At 43.3% G+C, this 18,306-nt stretch overlaps 1 protein-coding gene across 1 annotated transcript in view; it reads right to left on the bottom strand.

The window, feature by feature from the left end:
• Window positions 1-18,306, bottom strand: part of OSBPL10 (oxysterol binding protein like 10) — a 308,147-nt gene that overhangs the window by 147,762 nt on the left and 142,079 nt on the right. The window contains exon 4 of the mRNA XM_047099830.1: window positions 2,979-3,170. Within this exon, the coding sequence (XP_046955786.1) occupies window positions 2,979-3,170 (192 nt within the window). The remainder of the gene's footprint in view (window positions 1-2,978; window positions 3,171-18,306) is intronic.

Here is an 18,306-nt window from a genome sequence, read left to right as displayed (position 1 = left end):
ATAGACAAAAGCAGTGGCCCAAAGAAACGACTGCCCAGGAGTACAAACACCGAGTCACTATAGCTATGGAGGTATTCCACGTCTGTTTCATCTAATGAAATTTCACGGGCAATTTTAGCAATTGCCCCTTACAGGTGGAAAAGGTAGAGGAGAAAACAACAGGCTAAAGAAAAGAGAGGGGCACCTGGGTGGCTCAGTCCATCAAAAGTCCTACTCTTGATTTCAACCCAGGTCATGATCTCATGATTCAGGAGATCAAGCGCTGAGTCTAGCTCTGCACTGACAGTGTGGAGCCCGCTAGGGATTCTCCCTCCCTCTCTCCCCACTTACAGTCCCCCTCTCACCTTCCCCCTCTCTCAAAATAAACTTCATTTTTTTTTTCTTAAAGAGAAGTATTTTTTTAATCTTTATTTTTGAGGGGGGGGGCATGAGCAGGGGAGGGGCAGAGAGCGAGACAAAGACACAGAATCCGAAGCAGGCTCCAGGTGCCCCACAATAAACAAACTTAAAAAAATAAATAAAAGAGGGGCACCTGGGCGGCTCAGTTGGTGAAGCACCTGACTTCGGCTCAGGTCATGATCTCGCGGTTCTCAAGTTCAAGCCCAGCATCGGGCTCTGTGCTGACAGCTCAGAGCCTGGAGCCTGCTTAAGATTCTGTGTCTCCCTCTCTCTCTGCCCCTCCACTGCTCGCACTCTGTCCCTCTCTCAAACATAAACATTAAAAAAATACATAAAAATAAAAATGGAGGTAGAAAAGACTTTGACATTGTACCAAATCATGCGCTACTCAAAATTAAGCTAAGGTACCTCAACTTTTATTTAGGCCACAGCTCATTCAATACAAGCACTCCTGCTTCTCTTCAGACATCCCAGGCTTCCTAGCATCACTTGTAATTCTACCAGAGATTCATTATAATAGAATTCCCAAAATACCGTGAACTTTCAATCTGCCTTTTCTTTTTTAGGTTGTAGTCTCTTATAGACTTGCAAAAAATAACCACAGTGAGGTTTACATAAAAGTGACTATGATGGTGTTGTGGTCAAGTTGTTTTTTAAGTCCTTGTTTGTTAGATAAATATTGAAGCACTTACTGGCAATGATAAATTGATATAATATTTATGATTTCCTTAAAACACTCCAGCAAGAAAAAAAGTGGTAGAGGGAAAAGAGATAAAAGAAAACAACAGAAAGTTGGAAATACTGACTGGGGGATGGGTACCATTATTCTCTTCTACTTCTGTGTACAGTGTTTCTGTAATATAGTTTCTTTAAGATGCTTTGAAAAATGAAAAATACATACAAGTGTGCAACAGTTCCTCATATCATCCAGTGTATCAAAGTCAAGCTCATAGCCATTTTTTTTTTTAAACATCAGGGTGACTATTTCAAAGACAGCATTTGACCCTGTACCTTTTCTTTATTAGGCAATACAGAGAACATACATGCATAAATCTACCAAGAGAAAAAAAAAGTCTTTGATCTGCAGCAAAAGATTTGATTCAGATTTCTGGGGTGCCTGGGTGGCTCAGTCAGTTAAGCGTCCAACTTTGGCTCAGGGCATGATCTCACAATTCATGGGTTCGAGCCCCATGTCGGGCTCTGTGCTGACAGCTCGGAGCCTGGAGCCTGCTAAGGATTCTGCGTCTCCCTCTCTCTCTGCCCCTCCCCTGCTCACACACTCTCTCTCTCTCTCAAAAATAAACAAACACCAAAAAAAGTTAAAAAAAAAAAAAAAGAAGATTTCAGATTTTCTGCCCTGGGTCAAAGTCCGACCAAGACGGCCGGCTGACACAGCCCTACTCAGCTCATGACATTTAGGAAATAAACTGAGATGTGTGCTGACCTGGGCAACAGACCCTGTGCTAGGAGACCCATTCTGCCGCTCGCCTGGGGCCAGGGCTCCACTGCTACCCTAAGAGGGTGGGCTGGTCCACACACAGGCCGGCTGCAGGGCAGAAGCCTCAGCACTCAACCCAAGCTGGGCGACCCAGACCAACATCAGTTAGTTCACACAGTCCATTCTTGGTACCCGTTGCAAAGTATGGTACAAACATTAAGGAACCGGGATCCCCAGACTGAGGACTTCCCAGTGTGTCAAAAGTAAAACCGAAGCACAGACCCACATGGGTTCATAAGGCACTGACGGCTGAAGGGCTTTCAAGTGCATGCCTCTGACCTCCCTTGAGAGGAGAGGAAGGCCTGTGTTATTTCCACTCCCCACATGCAGAAACCCGGGTTCAGAGCTTTGAAAGACTTGCTTCCAAACAGTCTTTTGACTCCAAGGACAGTGCTCCTTCACAACCCAGCACTCTACTAGGAGTGGTCTGTGATGGGAAGACCAACGTGGGCACCTCGCGAGTGAGGCCAGGCAGAAAAAGGTCTCACTTGGGGCACCCTGGGGGGCTCGGTCGGTTAAGCGTCTGACTTGGGCTCAGGTCACGATCTCACGGTCCGTGAGTTCGAGCCCCGCATCGGGCTCTGTGCTGACAGCTCGGAGCCCGGAGGCTGCTTCGGATTCTGTGTCTCCCTCTCTCTCTGCCCCTGCCCTGTTCGCACTCTGTCTCTGTCTCTCAAAAAATGAATAAACGTTAAAAAAAAAAAAAAAAGTTTTTTTAAAGAAAAAGAAAACGGTCTCACGCGCCCTGAATTTCCAAGCCACCTCGGTCACATCCTGGCCGCCCACGACTAGCGTGTGTATGGCCCATTCTTGGCTATGAGCACAGAGACACTGATCTTGCTTCCATGTGTACCCATGCACCTGCGGGCGGGCTTCCTCTGCTCTCAGAGCTCTGACATGTCTCCTAACACCTCGCTTCGCCTAAGACACAGAGACAAATTATTTTTTCTACCACCAGGAAGCGTGTCACGCCCGTGTGGCTGGGAGGCTGCCTTCTGGCGTCAAGATGGCACACAGGAAGGGACGGTGGTGGCCCTCAGCGCCCAGAGACCACTCCACCTAGTAGGAGAGCAAAGCCTACCTCTCTGACTTCGTGAAGCTGGCCGGGATACTGACTCTTGGCTCTTCGGGCGGCTGCAGGCGACTTGTGATGCGTGACCGTGACAACACCGGGGGCCCCCGCGCCGAGGTGTCTCTGGCTACAGGGAGACGCAGGATTGGGCGTTCCGTGGGGGAGCAAAGTGAGACTGCGGCTTCGGGAACTTGGAGTCGTCTAGAATAAGCAACAGGTGTCAAGACTCAGCAACCGACCTGCAGAACACAGCCAAGTGCTGGCTTCCATTTATTTTGGACCCTCAATCTTCCCCCCTTCGTCTATTTAGAGGGGTGAAGGCGTAGGGGAAGGAGAGTGACACGACACGCCCCAATCCCACACTCACTTAGAAGAGGCCGTGTCCGTAATTATCCTTCTGCTCTCATCTGCCACTGCGTCTCCTGCCCTACTCTATTGGCCACGAAAAGCTACTAAGCCCCCCAAACGCCACAGACTCTTACGATCTGTGCCTCTGCATATATGAGCAACCCTTCCTGGAAAGCTCTTCCCCCTCAAGGCTGGCCAAGTTCATCCGAACCTTAAGACTCAGCTCTGTTTTCTGATACGTGAGGCATCTCCCCGTCTGCCTCAGCCTCCCCGCTGTTCTTATTCCTCTGCATCGAGATCATGTTCATCATGGAGCCGCCTTCCTAACAGACTGTTTCAAACCCATCTTTATATCCCCAAGAACAGGCGCATAATGACTTGCCTCATTTATTAGGTACTTAATACATGTCTGCTGCATGACTGAAGGTACCAAGTTATCCACCAATTAGTCCCCATTTGTCAGCGCAGTGCTCTTATTTCACCCTAGAGGAATATATAGTCCAGGTAGCAATTTACTATGGGAAAAAGATGGCACCTCAACCTAGTGGAGATGAACTGTTTCAATAACTGATACTGGGGTAACTGGGCAGCCATCTGAAAAACAAAGTAGGCTTCATCTCCCAGATCACAGACCCCGAACGGATCAAAGACTTCAAACAAACAAACAAACAAAAAATAAAAAACAAAAAAACAGCAGTGCCTAGGTGGTTCATTCAGTTAAGCATCCAACTTTGGCCCGGGTCATGAGCTCACGGTTCGTGGGTTCGAGCCCCACATCGGGCTCCGTGCTACAGCTCGGAGCCTGGAGCCTGCTTCAGATTCTGTGTCTCCCTCTCTCTCTGACCCTCCCCTGCTCACTCACTCTCTCTCTCTCTCTCTTAAAAATAAATGAGTATTTTTTAAAAAGGCAGAAGAAACCTGGAGCCTTGGGGTAGGGAAGGCCTAATACCTCGAATCCAAAAGCTATATAAGAAGAGCTCAGCAAATTTGATTATCTACAAATTAAAAACTTCTGCGTGGTTAACAACCTTTAAAAACCCACTCCCTCGGGGGCACCTGGCTGGCTTGTGGGGAAGAGTGTACAACTTGATCTCAGGGTCGTGAGCCTGAGCCCCAAGTTGGGTGTAGAGATTACCAAAAAAAATAAACTTAAAAAAAAAACCATTCCTACCACCAACAAAGCCAAACAATAAACTAGAACAAATATTTTCAATTTGCTTCAAAAGCCTCATCGTTGTACTTTATAATGAGGAATGGAAATCCTAGGAATTGAAAGGAACACCCCAAGTATTCAAATGGGGCAAGATCTGAACAGACAGTTCACAAAACATATAAAGCGCTTAAACCATATGAAAAGATGTTCAACTGTACTTGTAAATTCAAGCCATGTTTAGATTTTGTCCATCAGGTTGGCAAAGAGCCAGAAGTTTGAACACACTATCCTTTGACAGGATCACAGCGGAACAGGTTTGCAGGCATATAAGGTGACAAAACCCCTGAGAAGGGCAGTCTGGCAATGCGTGTCACAGTTACAAAGGCATTTTCCTGTGACCCACAACGCCCTGCTTGGGAACGTACCCTCCAATATGGCTGCTTGCAGGGAAAATGGCCTAAGTAGCAACCAGTCACCGCAGAAAGATATTTAATGCAAAGGATGGGAAACAAGCCAAAGGCCCATCAGTATGGGACCGGTTAACTAAATAATGGTACACCTACATAACCGGATACTATAGCAAGCTGTGAGAGAATAAGGAGAATGGCTTCTACGAGCTAGTCTGGAAAAATACCTCTAGGCTATAGAGTTAAGGGAAAAAAAGCAAGGTGCAAAACTGTTGCACAGTAGGCAAAGTTCTGCATCAAAATGTGGGAAATGAGTATTTTTATTGTTATTTACTTACAATTATTTGTTTAAAACATAAAAAGTACTTGGGGCACCTGGGTGGCTCAGTTGGTTGAGCGTCCAACTCTTGATTACGGCTCACATCACGATCTCATGGTTCATGAGTTCAAGTCCTGAATCGGGCTCTGCATTGACAACTCAGAGCCTGCTTGAGATTCTCTCTCTGCCTCTCTCCCACTTGACTCTCTCAAAATAAACTTAAAGAAAACTTAAAAAAAAAGAAAACATAGAAACACTCTAGAAGGATACACACAAAACTAAAAAATGGCTACTTATTTGTGGAGACACAGGGAATGAGAAGAAAACAACAGTGCAAAGGAGATTTCTGGCCACATGGTTTTTTATATTCTTTCATTTTCAACCATGTGAATGTATTACTTATCCAAAATTTGCTAAATTCTACATACCATTTACATTCTACGTGTTCCTGTCCTTCATTTCAACTTGAGAGAAGGTAGTTACATGGTATGTTGACTTGTGCCAATTTCTGTATTTCAGTTATCAAGGATTTAATGAACACCTACTATGTGCCAAGGAGAATATCTACTATGGGGTCTCAAGGAGAAACAGGAGGTGTATGAGATAGTCTTTCATCACCGATGCTTTATAGTATTGCTGGAGATACAAGAGACACAGACAGGAACATGCACACACACAATAAGAAAGTTCACAGCAAGGTTCTAATTTGGTAATACAGCCAGGAAATGCCAAAGAAGTGAGGAAGAGAAAGGTCCACTAGAGCTGACCTCATCACTGCCAGCTGCTCTGAGAGTGAAGGACGTGAAGCCTGGGCAGGACAAGGGGAGATACAGACAAAATAGGCAACGGTGCACAAATCTACCCAGACGAGCAGTCTTAGCCTTGGGCCTTCAAAGCAGTCTTAGCCTTGGGCCTCGGGGAACAGTGGACAGCTATAAAAGCTGTTAAATGTTAATGATCTGTAATTTTCAAGCCGCCAAGGGATTGGGAGTGGGGCGTGAGGTCGGGTAGAAATAAGAACTTTCTATGACCCTCCAACATCACAGTAGCTTGTAGAGGTTGTCTGGTTTCAACTGGGATATAATAACAGGAATATAAATAAATATGTAATATATAAATATATATAACATAAAATAAATAAAATAAATAAAATATATAATAATAATAATAAGATGAATAATGTTGGAAAGCAGTGTGTTGCTTTTAAATAAGCTTATGTATAGGTAATTGGAGAAGTCTTGGGTCTAAGAATTACATACACCTAGATCACGATACGGCGAGCATCTCCTTTCTGCTTTAGTGTTTTCACTTGGAATGTGAAGGACGAAAGAAGCGATTTCTTTAATTCTTTCATGACAGTAAACTTGCCTAAGCATTAAGTCTACTAACATACATTTTGATTGTTTGGGAGGCTTATCCCAACCCAAGAAAAGGCAGATTTTTCACTGGGCTCTCAAGCCAGCCAGCCAAGTTTCCCTCCCCCAGCTGTACCAGGTTCTAGCTGTGTTGACTTCAGTGGAGTTATTTAAGCTTTCTTATTAAGCATCAATTTCCTAATCTTTAAAAAAGGAATAATAATATTGACCCTTAAAAGCCATCATGAAGATTCAATTAGATTGTGCACATAAAATGCTTAGCATAGTAGGGAACTGTGTGGTCAAAGTTTGTTTCTTTCCTTATATTACTTAAAACTGGATCAATGGAGGCCTTATTGATTTTTTAAATGTTAAGAAGTCACTTAGCTCAAAATCATGAGCAGCGACGGACTTCCTCCTTATTTTTTTATAGGAGCAAAGTGGTGATGAAGTCCAAAATATAATTAAATGCTTACTGGTGACTCCATATGGTCGGCCATTAAGTGGCAAGATTGTAGGGGGAGAAAACAATTCTAGATGCTGAGAAGAACGAGAACCCATTTGAAATCAGAGAGGAAGACCATTCTGGCAACAGGGGTCCCTGCCTGGGGCAGCACCACTGTAAATGGCGACGAATCAAGAAATTCACCCAGGAGCCAAATTATCCCAGTGTGAACGTCTAACCTCATGGTCATTACTTACATGGCTGTCACTTGAATTCACAAGCAGTAAATCTGAGTTGAAAAACCTTTAATTTCCCATTAAGCGTGGGATTCTCGCAGTCCAATTCACACCGGTGCCTCCTCTCAGGGTAAATATGAACAAAAAAGTCTCACTCTCGGTAAATTCCATGGGTCACCAGGCTCCAGGAGCACAGGGGGGAACAGGCAGCAAAGCGCGGCCGCCGGGAATGAGAAGGTTCTCCCGCCACTGCGCAGCCTGCCTGAAATCTGCAGGCTCTGCTTTGTAAATGACGTTTAGCCGTCATACACACTCATCCCTGCCACCAGCTTAAAATACAACATTACCAGAGTTTGAGGAACAACATGCCAGGGTTTTACGCCAAATGTTTACTTCCGGGAGGGGGACCAGAAATGCCAAGTGTGCCATCTGTGAAAACTTCGGAGTCGAGGGTAATGGTTTCTCTCCGGGAAGAAGATTCACCCTTTACCTAAGCGCCTCAGCCCTGCGTCCCCTCCCCAAACAGTGCCTGCCTGACCGAGGGGGTCACGCCAGAGAAGAGAACGTGGTACCAGGTAAGACTAAAGGCTGATGCTCAGACCCCGCCCGGACATTCCACACGCAGGCGGGTTTCACGGGAGTCACCAACCTCTCGGAATTTCCCGCGAACCTCATCAGATCCCTGAATTTCCCCAAGCTTTCAAGGAAGACAGACATACGCGCTCTGTATTTATTGGCTACAACGGGCAAGAAGGAAAGGCATGACTGCAAAGAGGGAGAAAGCACCTGAGAGAACATGCGCAACCAGGGAAATCAAGCAACGAGCTAAGAGGCGCGGTCCAGTCTGAGAAGCTCACGGCACAACCACCGGAGGCCATGGGCAGGCTGGGTTAGGAACACAGTTTCTAAAGTCAAAGGCCTGAGTTCAAATCGGAGCTCCAGCATTCAGGAGCTGGGTGGCCCAGTAAAGCAGCATGGGGTTTCCACTTCTAAAGCTTTTTTAGGTTTCATTTCTAAAATGTTAATAGCAATGGGGCACCTGGATGGCTCAGTTAGCTAAGCTGATTGGTTTCAGCTCAGGTCACGATCTCAGTTTGTGGGATCGAGCCCCGCGTCGGGCCCTGTGCTAACAGTGCAGAGCCTGTTTGGGATTCTCTCTCTCCCTCTCTCTCTGCCCCTCCACCACATACTCTCTCTCTCTTCCTCTCTCTCAAAATAAATAAGTACACATTAATAAACAAACAAACAAATAAGATTTCAGCATCACCTAAGTCACTAGGTTGTTGGAGAATGAAATGAGAAGAGGGAGGTAGGGCACATGCCACATATTTAGCATGAAGTGTCATCATGATCATTCATAAATTAATGAAAATTAGGCCTTCAGGCACCAACATAGATGACAGATTGTTAAGTGGTCCCAGAGTCAAATATATGGACCTAAAGGCTGTTTTCATCAACAGTGCCTTAAGGAGACATAGCCTTGGGGCGCCTGGGTGGCTCAGTCAGTTGAGCGTCCGACTTCGGCTCAGGTCACGATCTCGAGGTCCGTGAGTTCCAGCCCCGCATCAGGGTCTGGGCTGACTGCTCAGAGCCCGGAGCATGTTTCAGATTCCGTGTCTCCCTCTCTCTCTGACCCTCCCCTGTTCATGCTCTGTCTCTCTCTGTCTCAAAAATAAATAAACGTTAAAAAAAAAAAAAAAAAAAAAGGAGACATAGCCTTACCACTTCCTCTACTTGAAAGTAAAAAGAAAGGAAAAGGAAAACGAAAAGAAAAAGGGAAAAGGGAAAAGGGAAAAGAAAAAGGAGAGGAGAAGAGGGGAGAAGAAAAGAGTAATCATCCTAATTACCAAAAAAAAACAAAAACACAGTTTGCTTCAGAGAAAAAGTACATTTAAATAAGATTTCACATTGTCGAAAACTGTATCTGTTATAGAACTTAAAGTGCCTGTAGATAACAACAATGCTACATGGGTACCAAGGATAGAATTGGTTTAACTAATAGTTTAAGTAAGTAAGGGCTCCTGGGTGGCTCAGTCAGTTTAGCCTCCAACTCTTGCTCTCAGCCCAGGTCTTAATCGCAGGGTCGTGAGTTCAAGCTCAATGTGCGGTGTTCAAGCATGGAGCATACTTAAATTAAAATAAATAAATATTTGGCAACTGCCCATTAATATTTTGGAATAAAACAGAACCTCAAATCGTAACGACCACTTGCTGGCCCTAAAGCCTTCTTAAAACATGTATTAGGAGTTTATAATTAAGCTTGCTGAAGCTCACATTTAAAATCTAAAAAGGAGCAAGAGGAAAATACAAATACATTTGTGACAGCCACTTCTGTAGAAAATTTTTCTGATGGAAAAAAGTCGCTGTGAGTCAATTAATTATAACAGCATTCAAATGATATTTAATTTGAAACCTCTTTTCCTCACGTCCTTGAATTCTTTCACAGTGTAGGGGGAAAAAGACACTATGTTTCAGAATGAATAGCCCAGTGGAGACCACCAAACGGGGTGGTTGCATATTTTGAAAATGTAACCAACCAAAATCTTTCATTACATTCCTCTCTCTTCCTCCAAAATAATAATAATGTACCATTTTTCTAAATATGTGAAAGCGAAGCATAAGAATTGTGATTTATTCCTCTTCTTCCAAAAGTAAGCATACCTCAATCAACAAAAAAGGAAAAGCATTAACAATTTTTAAGACAGTACAATTCAGGACCTTAAAATTACTCAGAATTTTGTTTTCCTGGCAGTCAACATCTCAATGAAAATATATGGTGTTTATTTTTTTTATGTTAAGTAGGCTCCACACTCAACACGGGGCTTGAACTCATGACCCTGAGATCAAGAGTCCCATGCTCTACCAACTGAGCCAGCCAGCTGCCCGAAACACTAATGGTGTTTTTTAAATTAATCTATTCCACTATTTTGCTTAATGGCTGTATATGGACCTTTGCATCTGCCCTGCTTTTGTTTTTTAATTCCGTTATCCTAAGCTGACAACAGGTCCGAAGTAGAAATAAAAGGTTTTAAAAACTGGGACATTTTCCAAGTTTATTCCCATGATTAAGTTTTCAAGTATTACACTTTGCTTGCTCGACTTTTCCAAATTCGAGCCTTCTTGCAGTAACCTTTCATTTACTAAGCCTAGGGAATTTCTTCCATTTTCATCTGCAAATCTTTACTATATCATAAACATTTCCCACTAACTTTATACCAATACTCTCTTAAAGCACACACACAATTATGTGCCAACATGTGCAAAGAGAAAAGAATGGTTTTCCCCAGAGAGGCAGTCTCTAGCCGGCTTCTAATCATACCCGAGTGAACCCATGATTATACCTGCAAATGCCAGATCTTTAAAAAAGAGTGCAAGCAAATGCATGTATTTCCATTTCCTGCAAACAGAGGAAAAGAAAACTTGACATTTTAAAGTTTGCTTTGTCTCCCAACATTTTCAGCCCCCAAATAAATGACCTAACAGCTAGTCCAGCCACTCCAGAATCCCTAACCACGCTCCGTCTAGGTCAAGCTTGAAGGTCTCCTGCACTTGGCCCCTTATCACACACACCCTGCCCCCGCAACACCCCCCCCAGCTCTCACCATCTTCCCCATCTAACCAGTGGCAGTTTGTGTCATTTCAAAACCTCCCACACATCTGCCCTCCTCTCACGTACCATTTGTTTGGGAGCTTACAATTCTAGTACCAAGACTTCTTTTTGATGCTTTCTTCTTTTTCTTTTTTTTTTAAATATAATTTATTGTCACGTTAGCTAACATACAGTGCAAACAGCGTGCTCTTGGCTTCAGAGTAGATTCCCATGGTTCATTGCTTCCATACAACACCCAGTGCTCATCCCAACAGGTGCCCTCCTCAATGACCATCACCCATTTTCCCCTTTCCCCAACCCCCCCCCATCAACCCTCAGTTTATTCTCTGTCTTTAAGTCTCCTATGGTTTGCCTCCCTCCATCTGTTTATAACTAATTTTTTCCTCCCTTCCTCCATGGTCTTCTGTTAAGTTTCTCAAATTCCACGTTAGTGAAAACATATCTATCTTTCTCTGACTGACTTATTTCACTCAGCATAATACCTACCCTCCAGTTCCATCCACATTGCTGGAAATGGCAGGATTTCATTCTTTCTCATTGCCAAGTAATATTCCATTTATATATAAACCACATCTTCTTTATCCATTCATCAGTTGAGGACATTGGGGCTCTTTCCATAATTTGGCTATTGTTGAAAGTGCTGCTATAAACATTGGGGTACACGTGTCCCCATGAACGGCGCTCCCGTACCCTTTGGATAAATTCCAAGTAGTGCTATTCCTGGGTCGTAGAGTAATTCTGTTTTTTGTTTTTTTTTTTAATTTTTTAACGTTTATTCATTTTTGAGACAGAGAGAGACAGAGCATGAATGGGGGAAGGTCAGAGAGAGAGGGAGACACAGAATCTGAAACAGGCTCCAGGCTCTGAGCTGTCAGCACAGAGCCCGATGCGGGGCTCAAACTCACGGAACGCGAGATCATGACCTGAGCTGAAGTCAGACGCCCAACCGACTGAGCGACCCAGGAGCCCCGAGTAATTCTATTTTTAATTTTTTGAGGAACCTCCACAGTTTTCCAGAGTGGCTGCACCAGTTTGCATTCCCACCAACAGTTAGATGCTTTCTTCTGAACACATGATGATTCTCTCTTTCTACTGACCAAGCCCCATTCTCCCCTTACTCATGCTGCGGAACTATAGAATTTTAGATCCTCAAAGTCTAGTCCTCTCTTTTTATCGATCTAAAACCAGCCTTACAAAGATCAAATTACACACCTCACTCAAAATTCAACTGAAAAAGCCTGATTCAAGACTCAGCCTCTCCAGGTGACCCTTCTCAATTAAATGAGGATTTACTTATTTAAATGGTGTCCCAAAGTTGATGTTAAAGTATTTGATAGAAAGCAGGAAAGCAGATATCCATTATACATTTCCACTTTTCTTCTTATCCCATACTTCAGCCCACTCACCCGTCGTCATAAAAACATATGCATAACACTCCTTTGAAAGAAGGATACTTGTAGGCCACATTCCCTTGGAACTGGAGATCCTCAAACAAAAAAATTGTATTTTATATATGTTGTTTGCAAATCATATGAAACCAAGACTTTTTTTATGCCAAGTTGCGATTTTAATTAGAAAAAAAAAAAGTTTCTGAAAGCAGGGACGAGAAGGAAGTTTCCTTAACTTAACTATCTACCCAAAACCTAGAGCACCCACAATACTTAACGTAAAGATGTTTAGCTTCATTGCTTCCAGTTTTAGAAATGAGGCTTCCAGTAACATCACTGTTTAACCTAGTCCTGGAGGTGCTAGCCGACAAAACAGGACAAGAAAAAAAGGAAGAAGAAATAGAAGGGCAGGAAGGGAAGGAACAAAAAAATGTAACTAGCTATAGATGTGATTTTACAAAAAAAGAAAAAAGAAAACTAATGACTCCAGCAAAGTTGCCAGTTCTTTGCTAATGTGGTATATTACAGAAGCAGCCCAATAAACCAGTAAAGGGAATAAACAACAGGGGGAAAGTAAACATATGGTTAACTTTGTAACCTCAAATGTAAGAAGAACTACAAAACAAGAGAAAACGCTGAAGGAGTATCTCTGCAACCCTGAATGTATACACGCTTTTCAGGGGGCACCTGGGTGGCTCAGTCGGTTAAGCGTCCAACTTCAGCTCAGGTCATGACCTCACGGTTTGTGAGCCGGCATTGGGCTCTGTGCTGATGGCTCAGAGCCTGGAACCTGCTTCGGATTCTGGGTCTCCCTCTCTCTCTGCCCCTGCCCCACTCACACTCTGTCTCTATCTCCCGAAAATAAATAAACATTAAAAAAGAAAAGCTCTTCTTACAAGACCAAAAGTCAAGTCACAAGTTGAACACTTGATGGATTTGACTACAAAGGGCTTCTGTTCAACAAGGACACTTTAGACAAAATTAACAAATGTGTGGAGACTAGGAGACAGATTAATATCTAGAATATAAAAGGAGTTCTTGCAAATAAAAGCCAGAAATCACTATAAAGCATGGACAAAGGAGAAGAAGAGGCAATACACGGAAGAAGAAAGATGAATGGCTAAGAAGTATATCAAAGTAATCAGAGAAATACAAATTCAAACAACTAGATTTTACACCCAGTAGCTTTAACAAAATTAGAGAGTAAAACACCGTGAAGGAATGGCAAGGATATAAAGATGCTGGAACCTCTTGCATGGCTAACAGGAAAGTTAGCTCACAGTCCCATGTCTGTACAAGGTTATCTCATGTACATGCTCACAGTCCCATGTCTGTACAAGGTTATCTGCAAGGATGCTCACAGTTTATGAGGGTGGGGAGTTTGAAGCAATGCAGCCGCACGTTAGTGAGAGTCTGTACAAATCAAATGTAGACTATACAGAAATATACATGCATCAGTTGGAAGTAAAGATGCAGAGATACATACAGCAACATCCATACAACTTAAAACATACTGCTGAGGGGCGCCTGGGTGGCTCAGTCGGTTAAGCGTCCGACTTCGGCTCAGGTCATGATCTCGCGGTCCGTGAGTTCGAGCCCCGTGTCGGGCTCTGTGCTGACAGCTCAGAGCCTGGAGCCTGCGTTGGATGCTGTGTCTCCCTCTCTCTCTGCCCCTCCCCTGCTCACACTCTGTCTCTGTCTTTCAATAATAAAAAAACATTTTTAAAAAATTTAAAAATTAAAAAAAAAAAACATACTGCTGAGTGAGAAAAGTTTAAAAAGAAAGGGAAAAGATATGCAGGACCATACAACTTAGGCAAACGTAAAACACATATATAAGTAAACAAAGACCCACGTATATCTGAGGAATTGATCCTAACAAAGACAGGGGGGATGGCACAGGGAAAAAGGAAGGAAAACAGTTTTAAAAGTTTTTAAAAAAAATTTTTTTAAAAAGCCCTGGTGGGGGGCGCCTGGGTGGCGCAGTCGGTTAAGCGTCCGACTTCAGCCAGGTCACGATCTCGCGGTCCGTGAGTTCGAGCCCCGCGTCAGGCTCTGGGCTGATGGCTCGGAGCCTGGAGCCTGTTTCCGATTCTGTGTCTCCCTCTCTCTCTGCCCCTCCCCCGTTCATGCTCTGTCTCTCTCTGTCCCAAAAATAAATAAAAAACGTTGAAAAAAAAATTAAAAAAAAAAAAAAAGCCCTGGTGGTATGGCAAACTGGTAAGTTTGCCATAATCCAGTAACGATGGCATTAATTTTAATTACATTTATAATAGTAAGTATCATGTAAGTGTGAACTAAGTGCCATAAACTATCTTAATATATACACACCTTAAATCATTTAACCCGCTTCATAATCTCACGGGGTAGGGACTAGAATTTCCATTGCACAGATGAGGGACATGCACAGAGAGAATCAGCTCTTTCCCCAGGTCACGCAGCTAATAAATCTAATAAATCAGGTGGCAGCGATTCAAATCCACACCAGCAGGTTCCCAAGGCCACGCCCTTGGCCATTACACTGCACTGGGTCACTAGGGGCCACTCTCTTCCACCGAGGTCCAAAACAGCCCAACTCTTTCCACAACACCATGGCTGATAGCTTAGTTAGCATTCTGGAAACAAATGGCTTTTTAATAGCCAAGTCCTGTACAGCATACCAATTCTCAAATACTTAAACAATAAGCTCATTAAGCCTAAACTACATTAAGCTGATACTTAAATTTTTTTAATGTTTAATTACCCATATCGATAAGGCCAAGGTTTGATGAATAGTACATCTGCACATGTCAAAGATGAAGTTCCCAACACTCAGAGCATCTAATGGTGTTTTATGCACAAGTCCCCCCTCCCACCCCATGCCCCACTGTCTCCCCTAGCTTGTGACAGCTCCCGGGCCAGGGCCAATGATTAACCAGCCACTGTGCACCTTGTGAGAAGTGATACAGGGCCTCACCCTGCAAATGCTAGGAATGCAATAAAGTAAGAACAGTGAATCCTCCCAGCCTCAATTTTAACAGCTGGTTAAACCACTGCTCCTTCCCTGAAAACCTTATTCATTCATTCATTCATTCATTCATTATTTTATTTTTGAGAGAAGGGGAGAAAGAGAGAGAGAAAGTGTGTGTGTGTGTGTGTGTGTGTGTGTGTGTGTGTGTACCATGCGAGCAGGGGAGGGGCAGAGAGAGAGAGGTGGGGGGACAGAGGATCTGAAGCAGGCTCTGCAGTGACAACGGACAGCCCGATATGGGGCTCAAATTCAGGAACTGTGAGATCATGACCTGGGCTGAAGTCAGACACCTGACTGACTGAGCCACCCAGGCGCCCCAGTGAAAACCTAATTTTAAAAATACCAACACTGATTCACTGATATCTTCTCTCCTTTTTCAAGGGGAAGAGTCCGGAAAAGATACATCACACACAATCATACATAAACACGAAATGCCCAAAAAAGAAACCTGGTACAACATCAATCAACACACATTATTCAGAGAATTCAGCAAGTATTTCTTGGGCACCTGCTATGTGCCAGGCACTGCTCTAGGAAATAAAAATGTAACAGTGAACAAAAAGACAAATATCCCTGCCTTCAGGGAAGTGGCATTCTGGTGAGGCAAAGAGACCAAAATAAATAAATCGGTAAAATATAAACTGTATTAGATAATGCATATTAATACATAATAATGTGTATTACTATATATATGTAGTATGTGTATTATTATATATATGTATTATCGATGTATTATTATATACATACGCTAACATCTGGGGAACAGCATTCTAGGTAGAAACTCAACAGGTGCAAAGGCCCTGGGGTGGAAGTCTCTAGCTGGCATGTGTGAGCCAGGAGGAAAGTGTGACCAGTGTAGAAATGAACAAGGCATAAAAGCAGTAGGAACTGAGGTTAGAGAGCTAACGGACTGGAAAGATGAGCTGAATTAGAAATTACCAACAATTGCAGGCGAGCCAGAGTACCTGGTATCAGCTGGGGGCTAATTCAGACACTCCAAACGATGGGCCAATTCGAACAATGGGTTCCAATAAGCTTCCTTCCTCAGGGCCACGTTCAGGTATTAAATTGTTATTTGCGTACAATTTACATATGTCTACATAACATGTATCATCTCTATTGGATCATTTTCACGGTAAAATTGTATTACTATGGCCCTGAAGATGGGCATTTCGTGATTTATTCCATTCTCTATTTCGTCTCACGTCTCCGTATAATCGACCCAGAAGATATTTTATGCCAGAAATGAATCACAGAACAAAAGGAGACCACATGCCAAGGAATTCTATAAATGATCCCCCCATAACAGGGGGGAAAAGGGAGCTCTTATTTCATGTTTAAACTTCTGTCACCTACCAGCGGGTCAAACCAGCCATGGGGATGAAAAGTCCAATGCAATTCTACGACAGAACATTTCAAGAAGCCAATTTGATTTTCTTACAATCAATAACTAATCTCTGACAGAAGTGCTTCTATCTATTTAAGAGAGATCATTATCTCCTTTCCAAATGCTCAGGCACAAAAACGTGAGGCTCAAAAGGGCTCCTACTTGTGTCTCAAAATACTTCACACTAAAAAAATTAAGCTGTGCCCTGACAACGTCCCTCAGGTGCACGTCGAATCCTACAGGATCTGTGCGATAAATCCCCCTAATTACTTATTCCAAGCTTGGTATATACTGGTGAGGTTAAGACCGAATTGCAAGATTAGCTAATAACGCAAGAAATCAGTAAACAGCCCCATACCAACTGTGCGCGGGATGATAGCCACAGGAGGCTGCAGAAATCTTATAAAGCCTATGCAAAAATTAGGAAGTTTTCCCAAAAACCCCTTATTTGACTAGAACCGTAGAAGCGATTAGAATTTCCCTTCCTCTTTTCTGTTGCACTTTTTATACGTATGTAACACGCGGTTATATCATACATCTACGTAACCCCTCCTTAATTTTCCCCGAGGCACTTCTTGCCAAAACAGAAATAAACCACAGGTTCACAAGCTTATGCTAACACTATGCTAGGCTTACTTTTAAACACAAAGGAATTCAGATTTTGTGTCTTGGGATTTTTAAGAATCCGGACAAAAGATGTGACAAGTACACAGGGCAACAACAACAACAACAACAACAACAAATAACAGTTCTTATTTTGTGCTTACAATTAATTTCTGGATCACAAAGATTACAATTAATTTCTGGTTCACTCTATTAAAAAAAATAAAGCAAGCCCAGGTTGGCATCATTTGCACCCCCAAGACAGCACAAGACGACTTAATTACAGTTTGAACCTATCCCGGTTATGTGACCTTTTCAAAATCAATTTGAAATCTCCTGATCAGCCTGAGTGAGATAATCTGTATGAGAAAAACCCCCGCCTAGCCTAAAACAATCCTTTCTTTTCTTTGGCCAATCACCCTTTGTTCCACCCGCCTTCTGTAAAAACCTTCCAGTTCGTACAATTCCTTGGAGCTCCCCCTCTACTTGCTCATGGGATGCTGTCCAGTTCCTGAATCTCTTAATAAAGCCAATTAGATCTTCCAATTTACCAGGTTGATTTTTTTTTTTTTTTTGCAACAACTCTCAGACTTCTCGATTTTTTTTTTTTAATTTTTTTTTTTTCAACGTTTATTTATTTTTGGGACAGAGACAGAGCATGAACGGGGGAGGGGCAGAGAGAGAGGGAGACACAGAATCGGAAACAGGCTCCAGGCTCTGAGCCATCAGCCCAGAGCCTGACGCGGGGCTCGAACTCCCGGACCGCGAGATCGTGACCTGGCTGAAGTCGGACGCTTAACCGACTGCGCCACCCAGGCGCCCCTGAGACTTCTCGATTTTTAACAAAGAATTTACAACAGGGATTCATCAGAAGCCTAAGTGGTTTCAGGATTAGGCCCCTGTCGTTCCAATCACTGAATTTTACATAACCTGGCCCACTGGACTTAGACTGGTGTCGCTAACTCCCATGCACCAAGCGGGCGGATGGAGTCAACAGAAGCACCCCAAAGAGGTTTAGATCATGCAATATGAGGATATTTGCACTGCCCAATCTCAGGGTATCAGGTAGCCAAGTC

Source organism: Lynx rufus, unplaced genomic scaffold (genome assembly GCF_022079265.1).
Source record: "Lynx rufus isolate CCGP_SWC_20201006 ecotype Redwood Valley unplaced genomic scaffold, mLynRuf1.p SCAF_5, whole genome shotgun sequence".
NCBI lineage: Eukaryota > Metazoa > Chordata > Mammalia > Carnivora > Felidae > Lynx > Lynx rufus.
This window is presented reverse-complemented; position numbering and strand designations above follow the sequence as displayed.